Here is a 13,981-nt window from a genome sequence, read left to right as displayed (position 1 = left end):
AGGGCAATTCCCTGGATCAGTTAATAATTAAAGTGGGTTAGTATTCTGTTCTGCACTGAAGTTTGGCAAGGTTTCCAGACATTTATTACTAAGCCATCACTGCACTTCTCACTATTTGAAGCACACCCATTCCAAGCTGGGCATTTGGCAGCAAGAACTTATCAGAAAAGGACTTTGCGAGCCCAAGATATCAACTGAGGGCTTTATTTGTTCATGGGATTGAAGAGAATGACATTCCAGTTTTCAGGTGGGTTCAAAGGAAGTCTGCAAAACCTCTCATGAGAAAACCTGTGATAAGGTGAGAGACCTGCAGCGAAAGGAACATTGTGAAATCCTTTAGGTCCCAAAACAACAGAGGCAGTGCTTCTTACCAGGCTGACATTCTTCTAGGACACCCAAAAGTTCTTCAGCTAGGATTTGGCTGACCTCCATAAAGGTCAAGTTCTGAACCAAAACAGGCTTTCAGCCTTCCAATACAGCTCTATGGAATTGGGTGATATTGAACCAATTGCCTCTGTATGGAATCATTCCTCTCCTGGACCTGCTGTGTTGTTCTATTGTGATCCAACTGCTGACAGCCCACAGCCTTGGCTACCCTCTGAAAGTAACCCATACACATAACTGAGTTTAAGGAAGCACAAAGCACAAAGCTCTCTCACACACCCCAGAAGACAATTTTTTTTTAAAAAACACCTTACCTCATAAATGTTGGGGTGCCACATTTTGGTCAGGAATCTGAAGGTAGGTGGTGAATATGGATAGTCAATAGGAAATTTAATGTGAGCCTGAAAAAAAGCAGAATTTTTTAGCTATGAAACAGAACAAAAAAGACCAACAACCAATAACTACAGTGAAAAGACTGGGGGGGGGAAAAATTCATTAAGGCTACTAAATTGCTCATTCAATAAACCAGTGCCCAGGTGGCCCCACAGTGTAACACTATGCGATTTCTTATGAGCAAAACACTAACTGAACAAGAAAAATCAAAACATCTGGGCTAGTAATGCTCAGAAGAAAAGCCAAAATGCATTTACCACGTCCTAATTCAAGCAGCATATTCAACAGCTGTTGTTAAACAGGGTAAAACAAACTGGAAAAGTTTTAACTTGAGAGAGCACTGCTCTCTTTCTGAGTTCAAAAGCAGACTAAAAAAACGTTTACTAAGCTGAATAGACCTGTTTTATATTTGCCTGTACAAATATTTAAAATTACTCTTCCCATGATGAAAAAAAATTGTTACATAACTTGCCCTAGTTATTTTGTCTTTCTTTGAAAGTTAAGCTGGTCCATCCACCTGTGTTTCTAATACTACATGTTTTGCCTCCACAGGCATTTCTAAGTCTCAACATCATCAGTGTCTTTTAATAAATCAGTGCATGTTGAGGAATATTGATGGGCAATGACAGCAAACATCTTGCAGTGGTCAACAACCATCTGTGGGGCACAACCCTGAGTCAAGTCAGTTGTGGGAAGGCTGCAGAGATCCTAGCACTGGAAATTAACTTCTCTCTGCTGTCCTGCTGTTCCCAGCAGTCTGAATATGGACTGATCAAGTGTCCAAAATATTTCTCTCTGGAAGGTGGACTTGCACGCTGCTTGCTGCGCTGTGGAGCACAAACCCTTTCCTTGGAACTGCTCACCAAAAAGTCCTACTGCCAGCCCAGCAAGGGATCTCCAGAGAAGCATCTTCTGGTCCTTCAAACACAGCCAGGATCGTTTGCAACAGAGAATGCAAGAAGGGATCACAAAAGCAAGATTCATATTTATCCCAGTTTGAGACAAATTCAGGAGGAAACCTAGTCACCCTAGGACAACATGGTAAGAGCAGAATTCCAGGCCACTCTCCTCCACTTAAGTACGTAACCATGCCCCTTGCTCAACAAGAGAAACTTTGGAAAGTTTTGTTCCATAGTACACAGAAGCAGACAACCAAAACAGATTCAAAACAAACAGATTACAGAACTGTTAAGTACCTGGCTACAGTTTTACTTACCAGCACACACCTTTGCCCTACAACCCAAATTTTATGGGGTCAGAGTGTCAGATAGTCAAGAAAAGAAGGTTTTTCTATTCACCTTTATGAAAGAAATTCACCAGTTCACATGGCCTTATGGTCTGTAGATGCCTACTCGTGACTGTGTGTGGGCATGTTACAGCAGCACTGAGTCCTCACCCCACAGCCATTTGTGACAGCACACGAACAGCTAAGAGATTTACAATCCATTTAAACAATGCCATAGTTTAAGGCCAGTTGCCCGGATGCCGTTGCTCCAGGAGCAGTGAGTGAATGCCTCTTGTCACCACACACTGCTGCAGCAAGGACATGCCTGGGTCCAGAACATGCTGCACTGTGGGCAGAGCAGAGATCTACCCAGGCAGGGCACATTCACTCCAACTCAAGAGCTTGCATCATGTAGCTGCAGACTCCTCCAGACACCGGGGTTTTCCCAAGAAAGCCCATTCCTGTGCTTACACACAGTTTTGTTGAGATTTAAGACACAAAACAAAAGCAAAAGGACTGAGACTAAAAACGCAAGAGACAACGAAACTCAGGGTTGAGCTACCTACAAGATATCTTAGCAAAATCTGTCTTCTACACAGCCACAGCTTCCAGGTGACCAAAACAAAAAACATTGAGCAAGCAGATTACCAGCACTGCTATGCCTACAGCCCATATAGATGCTCAAGGAGTGCAGGTCTCATTCCTCCCAGTAAAACCCCTCTGCTTTCAAACTGTCTAGCCCTGAGGGGTTTGTCTCAGCAAGACTACTCCAGAAGCTGAGCCCGAGTCACCAGTATGTCCCTGTATGTGATGCAGACTCATGCAGATGCTGTAGATCCTGGAAAACTGTTCCGAATTTCTAAATCCTGTTTGACAAACACAGTTCTTTATTAGAGAAGGACTACCTGCCTACAAGAACTATCACTATGGAATGCAGTGTTTTATCACATGAAGGGTTATCTTGAGCTCTAGGAACAGAAAACCCAACTGGAGAAATAAGAGAAATCTTTCCTTCCATGTGCAGGCAGCCAAGAACCTAGCTTCCCTGTAATACATCACACATTCAGAGAAAGCAGCCACATTACATGGTGATCAGCTATTTCTAACTAGTCTGTAGCTCTTCAGCACACTGAGGTTCTGTATTGGAACATAAAGCAAGTAAGGCTTCTCTACAAACCTGATTTCAGAGTCAAAAGCCCCAAAACAGAAAACCTTGAATTACAGGCAGGGATTTTTCCCAAACAAAAAGAGCACCACTGTCAAGTCCCCATGGTGAGATCATCCAGAATTTGAAAGTGAAACCAAACACTTTTCCAGGCCATTACAAACAGGTCTGAGAGAATTACCTCATCTCTTCTGCAAGAGAAAGCATGGAAAGTTACGTAAGCCTACTCTGCTCTCACTGAATGCTATTTGAGTTTCTGTGTGGGTTAAGCAAGCCAAGAATTTCCAAGAGAAGCTGCAAGACTGCTTGCAAAATGCAGCAACAGCCACAATTAGAGGTCATTTTTTCCCTCACTGAAAGCCTGATTCTAAACATGATAAAAAAAAAAGACCAAATTAAGCAATAAATCTAATTTTAAGTAGAGCTCACAGAATGCTTTTTCCCTACAATTTCACTGATATAAGGCAAAAAAATCTGTTAAACTCAGCCAGGCTGCTAAGTACTAGAGAGTGGCAGAGTTTTCAGGGAGCTTGTTGTTAGCTCAGTTATAGCCACACAAACTAATTTAGGAGGACTAAATATGCAGCTCAGTTCCCCCCTGCAAGTTCCAAACAGTTACTGCATTCACCATGTGCCTGACTCTTCAAACTGAGCTTAAACAGAACAGAAATAATCCTATTTTGGTGATGATTTTAGCCAGCTGCATGCCATGGCTCCTTGACATCACTGAAGATAGTCAATAGATAGAAACATGAAGACCAGTCACAATCAATCCTCCCTTCCCCAGTTTGCAACTAGTCATGCTTATAGTCTGTAGAAAAATAATAAACTCTTCTAAAAAGTCCAGCCTGACAGAAGATACAGCCCTTTAGAAACATTTAGAGCTACCACAAAAACTTCAACTTCTAAATTACACCACAGCACATATTTTAAGAATATTGTTACCACCATAGTCACTTTGTTCCCTATTTTACTGCTTCCCTGAGCCTTCAACAGAGACTGCATTTCAGGTTTGTTAATCTTCTTTAAATTGGATAAGAGAAAAGCACAGGTTCTGCTATGTATGCCAGAAAAACACACAGTCTCACTAGATCTTACATGACTGAAAATTATTCACGGATTCCGTCACTAGGAATAACTATTACAGCAACTTTGTTTCTTGAGATCTTGCCACATACTTGACTCAAGGCTTACACTTGTGTCACAACCACTCCAGCACTCCAGGCTTGGGGCAGAGAGGCCTGGAAAGCTGCCTGGCAGGAAAGGACCGAGGGGAGCTGGTTGGCAATGGCTGAACAAGAGCCAGCATGCGCCCAGGTGGCCAAGCACCCTGGTCTGGATCTGCAATAGCGAGGCCAATGGGACTGACGCAGGCAAGACTCCCTCCCAGGCTCAGTCCCTGTTCCGGCCTAGCTGTAAATGACACTTCAGGAGTCTGACACTGATTTTTTACAGCTGTTTCAAGCTGACAAAACTGAGACCCCTGATTTTTAGGCAGAAAGGGAAGGAATGTTGAATACATCCTACCTACCCAGTGCAGACAGGCCATGGGGGAAGCACACACATTACCTGGAATGCCACCAGGATCACAAGGGATCTAATTAGAGGATAATGGGGAACACCAGCAGCTTTTACAACGGCCAGCAAAAACTGCAGCTGCTTGGTGTTCCTGGAAGTGCCACTTAGAGATCACTTCCATTTCAAAACATTGCAAGCTTGATGCCAGCCCTTCTAAAACTCTGCATTAGTGAGGGCAAATTGTATTTAAGATCAGATACAAAGGAAGTGGTTTGAGTTTTGAAATTATTTTGCTGTTATGTGTAATTATCTGCTACAGCCAGCCCACAGATAAGCTCCTATTGACTCTGTGCAGGTACTACCAAGGTTTCTTACAGATCACTCATCTGCCCTGGCAGACTTGTGGACACACAAGGACTCCTCACTTTCCTTCTTAAGGGGCACAACCAGGCTCCCCAGTGTGCTCCTGCTGACTGCTCCACACACTGAACATGAACAGGAACTACAGGCCACCACCAGGTTAAGTGGTTGTATCTAATCCCACAAAATGCCCTTTCCTGCTGCTAGTGCATCACACATTATGAAATTCATTTAACAGAATCTCCTCTTCCACATTAGGCCTGGATTAGTGCATTCAGTATTAAACACTATGTGCTGGAAAGCATGTTCAGTGGAGGTCAGCAGTCAGTACAAAGCAGCCAGTTTCTCACAGCAGTGAGGTTTAAAGCACCTCAGTATCATCCAGCTCACAACATGTAAAACAGCATTGTAGCCATCCCACTGCACTGTCAACTATTTGGTGAGGTAAAAATGTAGGGCCAACAGAGCTCTTTCAGCTCCATTTGTGACTTATGGCCTGAGCAATTTCCTGTGGCAGAGCTGGGTGCTAGCCTGGTACTTCAAACCCAGTTATTGCTTCATTTTCCAGCAACACTGTATCAGTGTTTATTGACATCTGTTGTGCTTCAGAGAAGAGGAGGAGCACATCTCTAATCCAAGATGAGTGACCAGACCACTCAAGACTTGCGAGTCCTGAAAACTCCCTTGGTGCTGCAGTGGCCATATGAATAGTAACAGCAGAAGAGCCCTTATACCCCACATTACCTGTGCTGTTTCATAAGGAATTTAAATCACAAAGATCTGAATAGCAGAATGAATAGATCTCATGGGAAGGACATGAAGCATCTAAACAAAAAAGAAGATAGAGCCAAAACTCAGCAGAGCCCTGATGAGTCAAGAAGTAAGGCTAGCTTACACAATCAGAGACTGGTTTGACAGGCACCAGCCCATTCTTGTTTCACACTAAATCATATCTTGTACACATTTCCTAATTTAGTTATCTGGGGCACTACTAAATCTGTTGTTCTCAATGGAAGACTTCCTCTGGTACAAACCAGATTTCCTTTTACCAGAATGTCTTTTAACAGTAAGATGATACTAAATATTTATCTGCAATATATTATCTGCAGTGTTCATAAAGCTGAGATTGTTAGCAAGTCATCCAACCCAAACCAAAGCAGGTAAAGGTCCAGATTACACGAGCACCACCTACACTCAGGTAACAACTGCCAGGTTGATTTCCACTGCTTTGACTGTCAGTTTGACTTTTCATGATGTTACAGAAAATGCTATCATATTAACCAGTGAAGGAGATGCAGCATTTAGTGAGAGATATTGACTTGTAAACAGTGGCATCCTGAAACAAAAAAGTATTTATTCTATAACCTGCTCATTTTGACTCAGCTTTTGCTCTTGTCTGCTGCGCCATCACTGAGAAGGCCATTAGCAGCACAGACACACCACCAAACAGAATTACTTGATCCTCTTTCACAGGCCTAGCTGTTGGTTCAACAGCTTCACTGAGCTTTGACACAGGGGCCAAACAATAAAGCAATTTCAGATTCCCATGAGAGAAAGTTGATATCATATTGAGGTTTATGTATTTTCCCAGGAATTCTCCAGGATCAGGCGTGATTTTAGGAGACAAAAAAGATGAAGATGGAATATATCAAAGACTGTAACAGGCCATATGTTAGGAGGTTTCTGCCATGGCTGAAGGCTTCATGTAGAGATTGTGCTCTTGGATCCGATTCCTTCAGGTTGCCCATAGACTGTACACAGGCTTGAGATTGGGGTCACTGTGTGTGGGCAATGCAGAGAGGTTACTCTGTGTGATTATGTTCCAGGCAGAAACAGATGACTCAGTTCTTATTTAGATCTGTACAAACATGCTGATGTCCCCATTTAGACAAAATAGGAAGAATAACTCCAAATGGTGTGAAACTTAATTTTCCCTGCGCAGCCTGGTATTTTCTGAAGGAGCCAGAGATACTTAGGGACACCACATTTAAAGTTTAAACCAAATCACACATCTCCCATTAGGTCTTTGCTTCAGAGCAGAAGCTGGGACTTGAAATACCCTACTGTACATATAACTCAGCATGCTGGTACCTGAACAGAAAAAGCTCTCACACAAGCATAACTATTCTAGAAACAGTTTCTGTCCAATTCAGATAATGCAATTTTCCATCTTTTCCATTTGTAAAACCAATTAGTTTTGCTGGAGTAGTGGTGGGAATATTTGAAACTGTTGATACAAAGTGTCATGGTACATTACTGGTATCTCTGGCATCATGTGTGGAAGTCCTCTAATTACATACATAGAGGGTTGTTATTTTGGGCACCTCTCTCTCCTTGCCAGGCTTCAGGGTCCAAAAAACTGTCTCTTTTAGTAAGAATTGAATTAGACTATGACATCTTTAATATTTTGTTCAATCTCACATTTTGGAATTTACCCTTACTGGATGAGTAATTAATGTTTTCTTGAAGCAGATTTACACAGGCACATCTATGAAAAGGCTGACTGCAAGACAGCATGATATACTTCAGACTTATCCTGGTAATTTATCAGTGGTATTGACTGACAGTGGGATTGAGGGCACCCTCAGTAAATCCACTGAGGACACCAAGCTCTGTAGTGCAATCATGCTCTGAAAGGAAGGGATGCCATCTGGAGAGACCTGAACAGGCTGGAGAGGTGGGACTCTGCAAACCTCATAATGTTCAACACAGCAAAGTGTGAGGTCCCACACCTGGATTGTGGCACACCCACAGAGAAGTGGGTGATTGAAAGCAGCCTGGCAGAGAAGCCCTGGGGGTGATGGTTGATGAGTAACTCAATGTGAGCTGGCAGTGAGCACTTGCAGCCCAGAAAGCCAAATGTATCCAGGGATAAATCCAAAGAATTGTGGCCAACAGGTCAAGGGTCGTCATTTTCCCCTCCACTCTTGTGACATCCCACTTGGATTACTGCATACTGTTCTGGTGACCCCAGCACAGAGAATGACATGGAAGTGCTTGAGCAAATCCAGAGGAGGCCACAAAGTTGCTGAGAGAACTGGAGCAGCTCCCCTATGCAGACAGACTGAGAAAGTTGCGGCTGTTCAGCCTGGCAAAGAGAAGGTTCTATGGAAACCCCAGAGGAACTCTCCAGTATCTGAAGTGGTCTATATGGAAGCTGGAGAGGGACTCAACATCAGGAACTATAGATGGAACAAAGAGTAATGGGCACAAACTGAAAGAGGTGAAATTGAGGTTGGATATTAGGAGAAGATTCTTTACTGCGAGGGTGGAAAGACACTGGCACAGGTTGCCCAGAAATCTGCAGATGCTCCATCCCTGCAAGTATTCAAAAGGCCAGGCTGGATAAGGTTTTGAGCAACCTGGTCTAGTGGGAGGTGTCCCTGCCCACAGCAGGGGGGTTGGGATTGGATTACCCTTTAAGGTCCCTCCCAAACTCTCAAGGTTCTGTGATTAATTCCTGTAAAAACACATCCCAATTTTCAATAATGCTGGACAAAGTGTCTGTGAACTCACCTATTCATTCCAACTTTGCATCTTTACCAAAACACAGCAGATGGTTTGCATGCTCTGTGAAGCAAGCCATAACATTTGTATCTGCTGTGTGAAGATATGTCCAAGCTAGCTCAGTGTGAGAACATCCTTTCCTTCAGCCTGTTTTCACTATTTTTAGCCAATTCTTTAAACAAGTACCATTCATGAGTCAGTGAATGACTAATTGCCTTGATTCTCTTCCTATGCAAGCCAGGCTGGATGCAAGAGGAAAGCTCTTCTCAAGGGACAGCCCATCACATGTTCTGCTAAAAACACAGGGCAGGTCTTGATGCAGTCACCTCTTTCATAAGCAGCAAGGGGAAAGGCATATTTATAGCATTTCAAGTGTAAACCCTAGCACTGTGCTGCAGTGTTACACAACTTTGCCTTTCCCAGCATGGCAGGCAGCAGCTCTCTGATGAGACTTCTTGAGCTGGCATACCAGCAGACTTCCTTTAAATAAGGCATCTGGAAGGTGAATGGCAGCACTCAGGAACTGCAGCTGAAACCTTATCTATGCTGGCTGCCATGCAGAAGGCAGCTAGGCACTCTAGCAGCCTTGTCACTTGTTTTTCAGCCACTGCATTACTGATCACAAGCTCTCCTGCTTGAGCTGGACACAGGCAGTAAATCTAGGCACACTGAGCAGCAGCAAGCAAGCCTGCTGGACTATACTGCTTCCAAGCAAGCAGCTAAATCAGCAGCACCATCTCCAAGTGTGGAGACCCAATCAGCAATGTGTTAGTGTAGATGTATAACCCTACAGTCACACAACTGTATTATGCATAGCCCCGCCCAGTGTACCACCCATCTGAAAAGTGTCTCTGATCCTGCACAAGTGAAGTCTGATACGCGTCCACCCACTGGCTCCTGCCCAGCATCCTCCAGCTCACCGCAGGAGCCAGCATTGTGTCAGAAGGTATTTAGAAATACCTTATTTCTAAATAGAAGTATTTGCTAGCAAGAAGCTTATATCTGAGACACAAAGGCAAATTTTCACATTACTGCATGATGCACCTGTCAGCTTTATCATTATGGGCTGCTCCAATCAGACCAAACAAAGTTTTAGCTTGGATAAATGCATTAGCTGATACAAAGACATCCCTTGCTCCACAGGCTATTCTTTCTACAGTAATAGGTTTTGGGTGGACTTTTTTTGCTAGTGAGGAGCCAAATTAAAGAGGCATTCAGCATTCTGTCATTCTTCACCTCTTTTCACCCCTGCCTTGTGCTCCAGAGGATTTGGAGGTCACAGCATAACAACCAGTATTACTTTACTATGGATATACAAGAGAAAAGTGCAACACTGAAGTGAAGGCTAGCATTAGATTTCTACCTATGTTCAAACTAGCTGCCATGTCAATTACTAATACAACATCCAGATAAAGCCAGAAACCTCAATTTGCTGAAAAAAATCTCCTGAAAGAGCCAGCAAAAGGGAGCAAAGCAGGTTGAGTCATCTGCAGTGCAGCATAATTTAAGGTATCATTTATACTTATAAAAGCAGAACTACTGCAGTCAAACAAGCTTGGTACAAGAACACACAGCCCTGAAATTCAAGCTTGAATTTGATTAATTGGAACTATTGGATTAATATTAATTAATTTATTTAATTAATAATATTAATTTAATTATTGGAACTATTAAGTTTGAAGGTATACCAGGTGAGAGTAGCAGTCAGGAAGAACCACTTACACCAACCACAGGTTAAGAGGATTAAGGTCAAGGCAAAAAATTAATGAGATAGGTGTAAGATGAGACTAGAGGAAAGGGATCTTATCACTTGGACAAAGATGCAACTTGTAGGAAAGTCAAAGGAAAGTTGTTCAACTGTGGGACTAAAAGCAGCCCTTAAAGTAGCTCTCATATTATGCACTATTTCCTGCCCGTACAAAGAAAGGATCTGAAGGGGAATTAGAACTAATTTCATTTTTCTTCCTGTATTTAAGCATGTCATAGATATTGCTCTTGATTCAAAGTCGTTTCTGACTTAACTTTAGAAGAAATTTGTGTGACAGATCATGCATGACTGGCATAAGAGCAAAGATAAGACAAGATCTATGGTAGGTCTACAGTCTGCTCTTAGTAAGAACTGGAATGCTGCTGAAAAAAAGCCCCCAAACCCAACAATGGGGAAAAAAAGCAGGCCAGTCTAAGGTGAGCAACAAGATGAACTGCAGTATCAGGCTGACAGCAAAAGCTTTTGCAAGATGTGCTGCATTTATAAATATTTGTATGTGATATGTCAGGAAAAAAAAAAAAGTACTTCCAGACCAAACAAATTTTCTGTTGTGAGACATCATTCTCTACTTAGACTCTTTGGATATCTACCTTCTTATGATTCTTGGATAACTTATTTTTCAGCACTGCTTTTTAAGGTCTTAAATGTTTGCCTGAATGCTAGAGAAACAGACAAAATATGATCTTCCAAAACATTTGCAAGTGCATGCCAGTAGCCTCATAGCAACTTCATGTGTTGAAGCCTCCTCAGAAACAAGGGATCTTGCCTTCCTGCAAAGACTCATCTAAAAGCTCCTCCACTTTCTCAATAACAACATCATCATGTGTAATTATCTGTGATACAGAGACCACTTATAAGAATGCACACTGTGCCTGATAGCTCAGGTGCAGTCCTCCAGCACGCTTCCACACTCAGAAAATGCGGCATCCATACAGACAGTTTGGAAACTGGGTTCTCTTATTCCATCCAGAGAAAAATGATACCCACACATCTTCAAAAAGCTAATACTGAGCAAGCACTAGACTTGACAGTGCATGGAATAAGCCAAGACTACCAAATCCTAAGACTGGCAAGAACAGACAATTCACCCATATTTATATGCTGGACAATCCCAAGACGATACTCTTTCCTGTCTGATCAGATTAATTCTTGAAAACTTAAGTCTTCATGTTGTTAGGCTGTTAGATAAGACACAGTGTACCTGATACACTCTATCAAATTACAATGCAGTAAAATAAGCATTTTGCAGCAAAAGTCATCAGTGTTTTATAAGTACAGCCCTGTAATGGTAAACCTACCCCAGCTACACAATGAGGCCTGCAAACCATAAAATAACCTGTGCTGGTAATTAAAGTCTTATCTACACTAGGATAAAATATGTTCATGTTAAACAAAATTATTTACCTTCACCGACCATTAAGTATTTTTGTGACTGTTTTTTCCACCTACCAGCAAGTAACACAAGCTTCTCAGTGCTGATGCTTTAAGGTTCATCAGTAGTTAATACTCAGTAAGTATTTCAAACAGATTATTTGAATTCAGCCACAGTAGCAAGAGAATGGCTGTATTTTGATATTAAAAAACTATTAAAATTCACTGCTTGTAAAGAGGTGTTACAGTGACAGATTCAGACATCTGCATGCTACTTAGAGCATAAACTGCTTCCTGCTACAGAAATGAATCCAAAGCATGACTTGGAGGAGCCTCTAGTGGTGATAAAGTAGATGTGATTATAAATTAGCAGATGCTCAAGGGTAAGGCATTCATGTAGCCTACAGTTACATGAATCCCAGTCCAGTTACCAACAATGTGACCTGCAAGCCAGACACACACACTTGGAACCAAGCAGGATGTTTTCAGTAGTGCTCTACCTACAAGTTTTACCTTGCCTTGATTCAATAAGGGAACCATACTTCTTGACCTTTTCCGTTTGTAGGCAACATTTAGTGGAAAAACTGAACAGAAGGATATCCTAACAACTTGTTTAATCTCTTTCAGACTAATATTTTTTGCAGGGAAGCAGATACAACATCCTGTGGCAATTATTTCTACAGTTTTAACTACATACTGTGTAAAAAATCCACTTTCATTTTGACTTGCTCGGTAGTTCCATTTAATGCACATTCATTCTTAAATTAGGCAAGACAGTAAACCGTCATCCTCTCTTGACTTTTTTAGTGTAACACGTGGCTTTATAATCCCCAATTGTACCCCTCCCAAGTCATGACTTCAAGAATTCTTAGAGTTTTCTAGAATGGGGAGCAGTGCTGCCACCAGTTTTCTCCAGTAAGTTATACTGACACAGGCAGACCACTATTTTAAAATAAACTGTGTCTATGCACATAGAAGGCAAGCATGTGTAAGCCTTGCACTGCAGAAACACATCCTTTGAGCAACTTTACAGTGACATTAGAGCAGTATCTTCCGCAGGTAACTGCAATGGAGAATGTTTTGTTGTTGTAAAAGGACTTTTCCAGAGCATGAACTTTGATAATACCAGCTGGAAGCAGTTCTGTTTGAACTCCATTGGCAAGTCCAGCAGGTGCCATTAACTGTGGAGTTTCTCCAAACTTGTGACCTGTTGCAGCCACATTGATGTGGCACATAACTGGAAAGGTGCTTCCACTCCTTCAGAGGGCCCTATAACGTTATCCTTTTTGGTAAGCACTAGTACTGATGCAACACTTCCTTTAGCCTAGCATGAAGGAAAATAAAAAAACCACATTTGGCAATTTGGCTGCATCAACTCACATACCATTTAGGTTCCAGTATGAGCCCTTAAAGAACTGGAGCATCTGGCATCAAGCACTGAATGAAACAGCCAGCTTTTGTTTGTAGTTACAAGGTTCAGATGAAAATGTTAATGCTGTTTCAGCACTTTGCAACAACAATTGCAGGCTAGACGCTGTCAAAGTACTTCAGAGGTTTGCTTTTTAGCAGCTGAAAAATTTGTCTGGCAAACACAGGTCTCTATCTTCCCTACACTCCTGATGTGCAAAGTAGACTTTCCCCCAAATGAAATAATTAATAGAACAGGTGCTGATTTTTATTTTCTCAAATACTACCAGAAGTTATACAACTGCTTGCAGAGTAACTTCAAAGCCTTCTACATATGATCAATATATTTATAGTAACTGCCAATTGTCAGGGCTTGTTTTAGAAGGCCTGGATATAATGAAATAAAAAGAGTAGAGCCTTTGAGGTTTCCTATGCCTAGAAAATAATGTATTAAATAGTAAGCATTACTCAAATTATAAATATAGGAAACTGTGTTGCTATGTTAGACCTCTGGATGAAAATTATACTGCAAAATGACTGAAAGACAAAGAATTTCTTTACACTTATGTTGCTTACAAAGCTGTACTTTTACATGGTTAGAGTCTTACTTCTACATGGAACTAATTTCCTGGGGAAAAAAACAGAGTTCTGCAGATGCTACCATGGAACAAGCATACAGTGATGTGCATTTACGAGCTCTGTATGTCTTGGCAGATTTGGGGGGAGATCACAGCATTGGCTGGGACGGGAGAGCACCACAAGGTGACCAACAGGAGTCAACTGTTTTCCTGTAGCTGGTTTATGCTGCTCTCAGCTGCTTTTCTCTACAAGAACAGCTACAGGATGGAAATTTTGGCCTAAGAAAAGCTTTATGTTATGAGTT

At 41.9% G+C, this 13,981-nt stretch overlaps 1 protein-coding gene across 1 annotated transcript in view; it reads right to left on the bottom strand.

Moving 5' to 3' along the window:
* The window catches only part of UBE2R2 (ubiquitin conjugating enzyme E2 R2), a 51,569-nt gene that overhangs the window by 11,163 nt on the left and 26,425 nt on the right, over positions 1-13,981 (bottom strand). The window contains exon 2 of the mRNA XM_064735708.1: positions 699-785. Within this exon, the coding sequence (XP_064591778.1) occupies positions 699-785 (87 nt within the window). The remainder of the gene's footprint in view (positions 1-698; positions 786-13,981) is intronic.

Source organism: Zonotrichia leucophrys, chromosome Z (genome assembly GCF_028769735.1).
Source record: "Zonotrichia leucophrys gambelii isolate GWCS_2022_RI chromosome Z, RI_Zleu_2.0, whole genome shotgun sequence".
NCBI lineage: Eukaryota > Metazoa > Chordata > Aves > Passeriformes > Passerellidae > Zonotrichia > Zonotrichia leucophrys.
The sequence above is the reverse complement of the archived record's forward strand: the minus strand, read 5'-3'. Positions and strand labels throughout refer to the sequence as shown.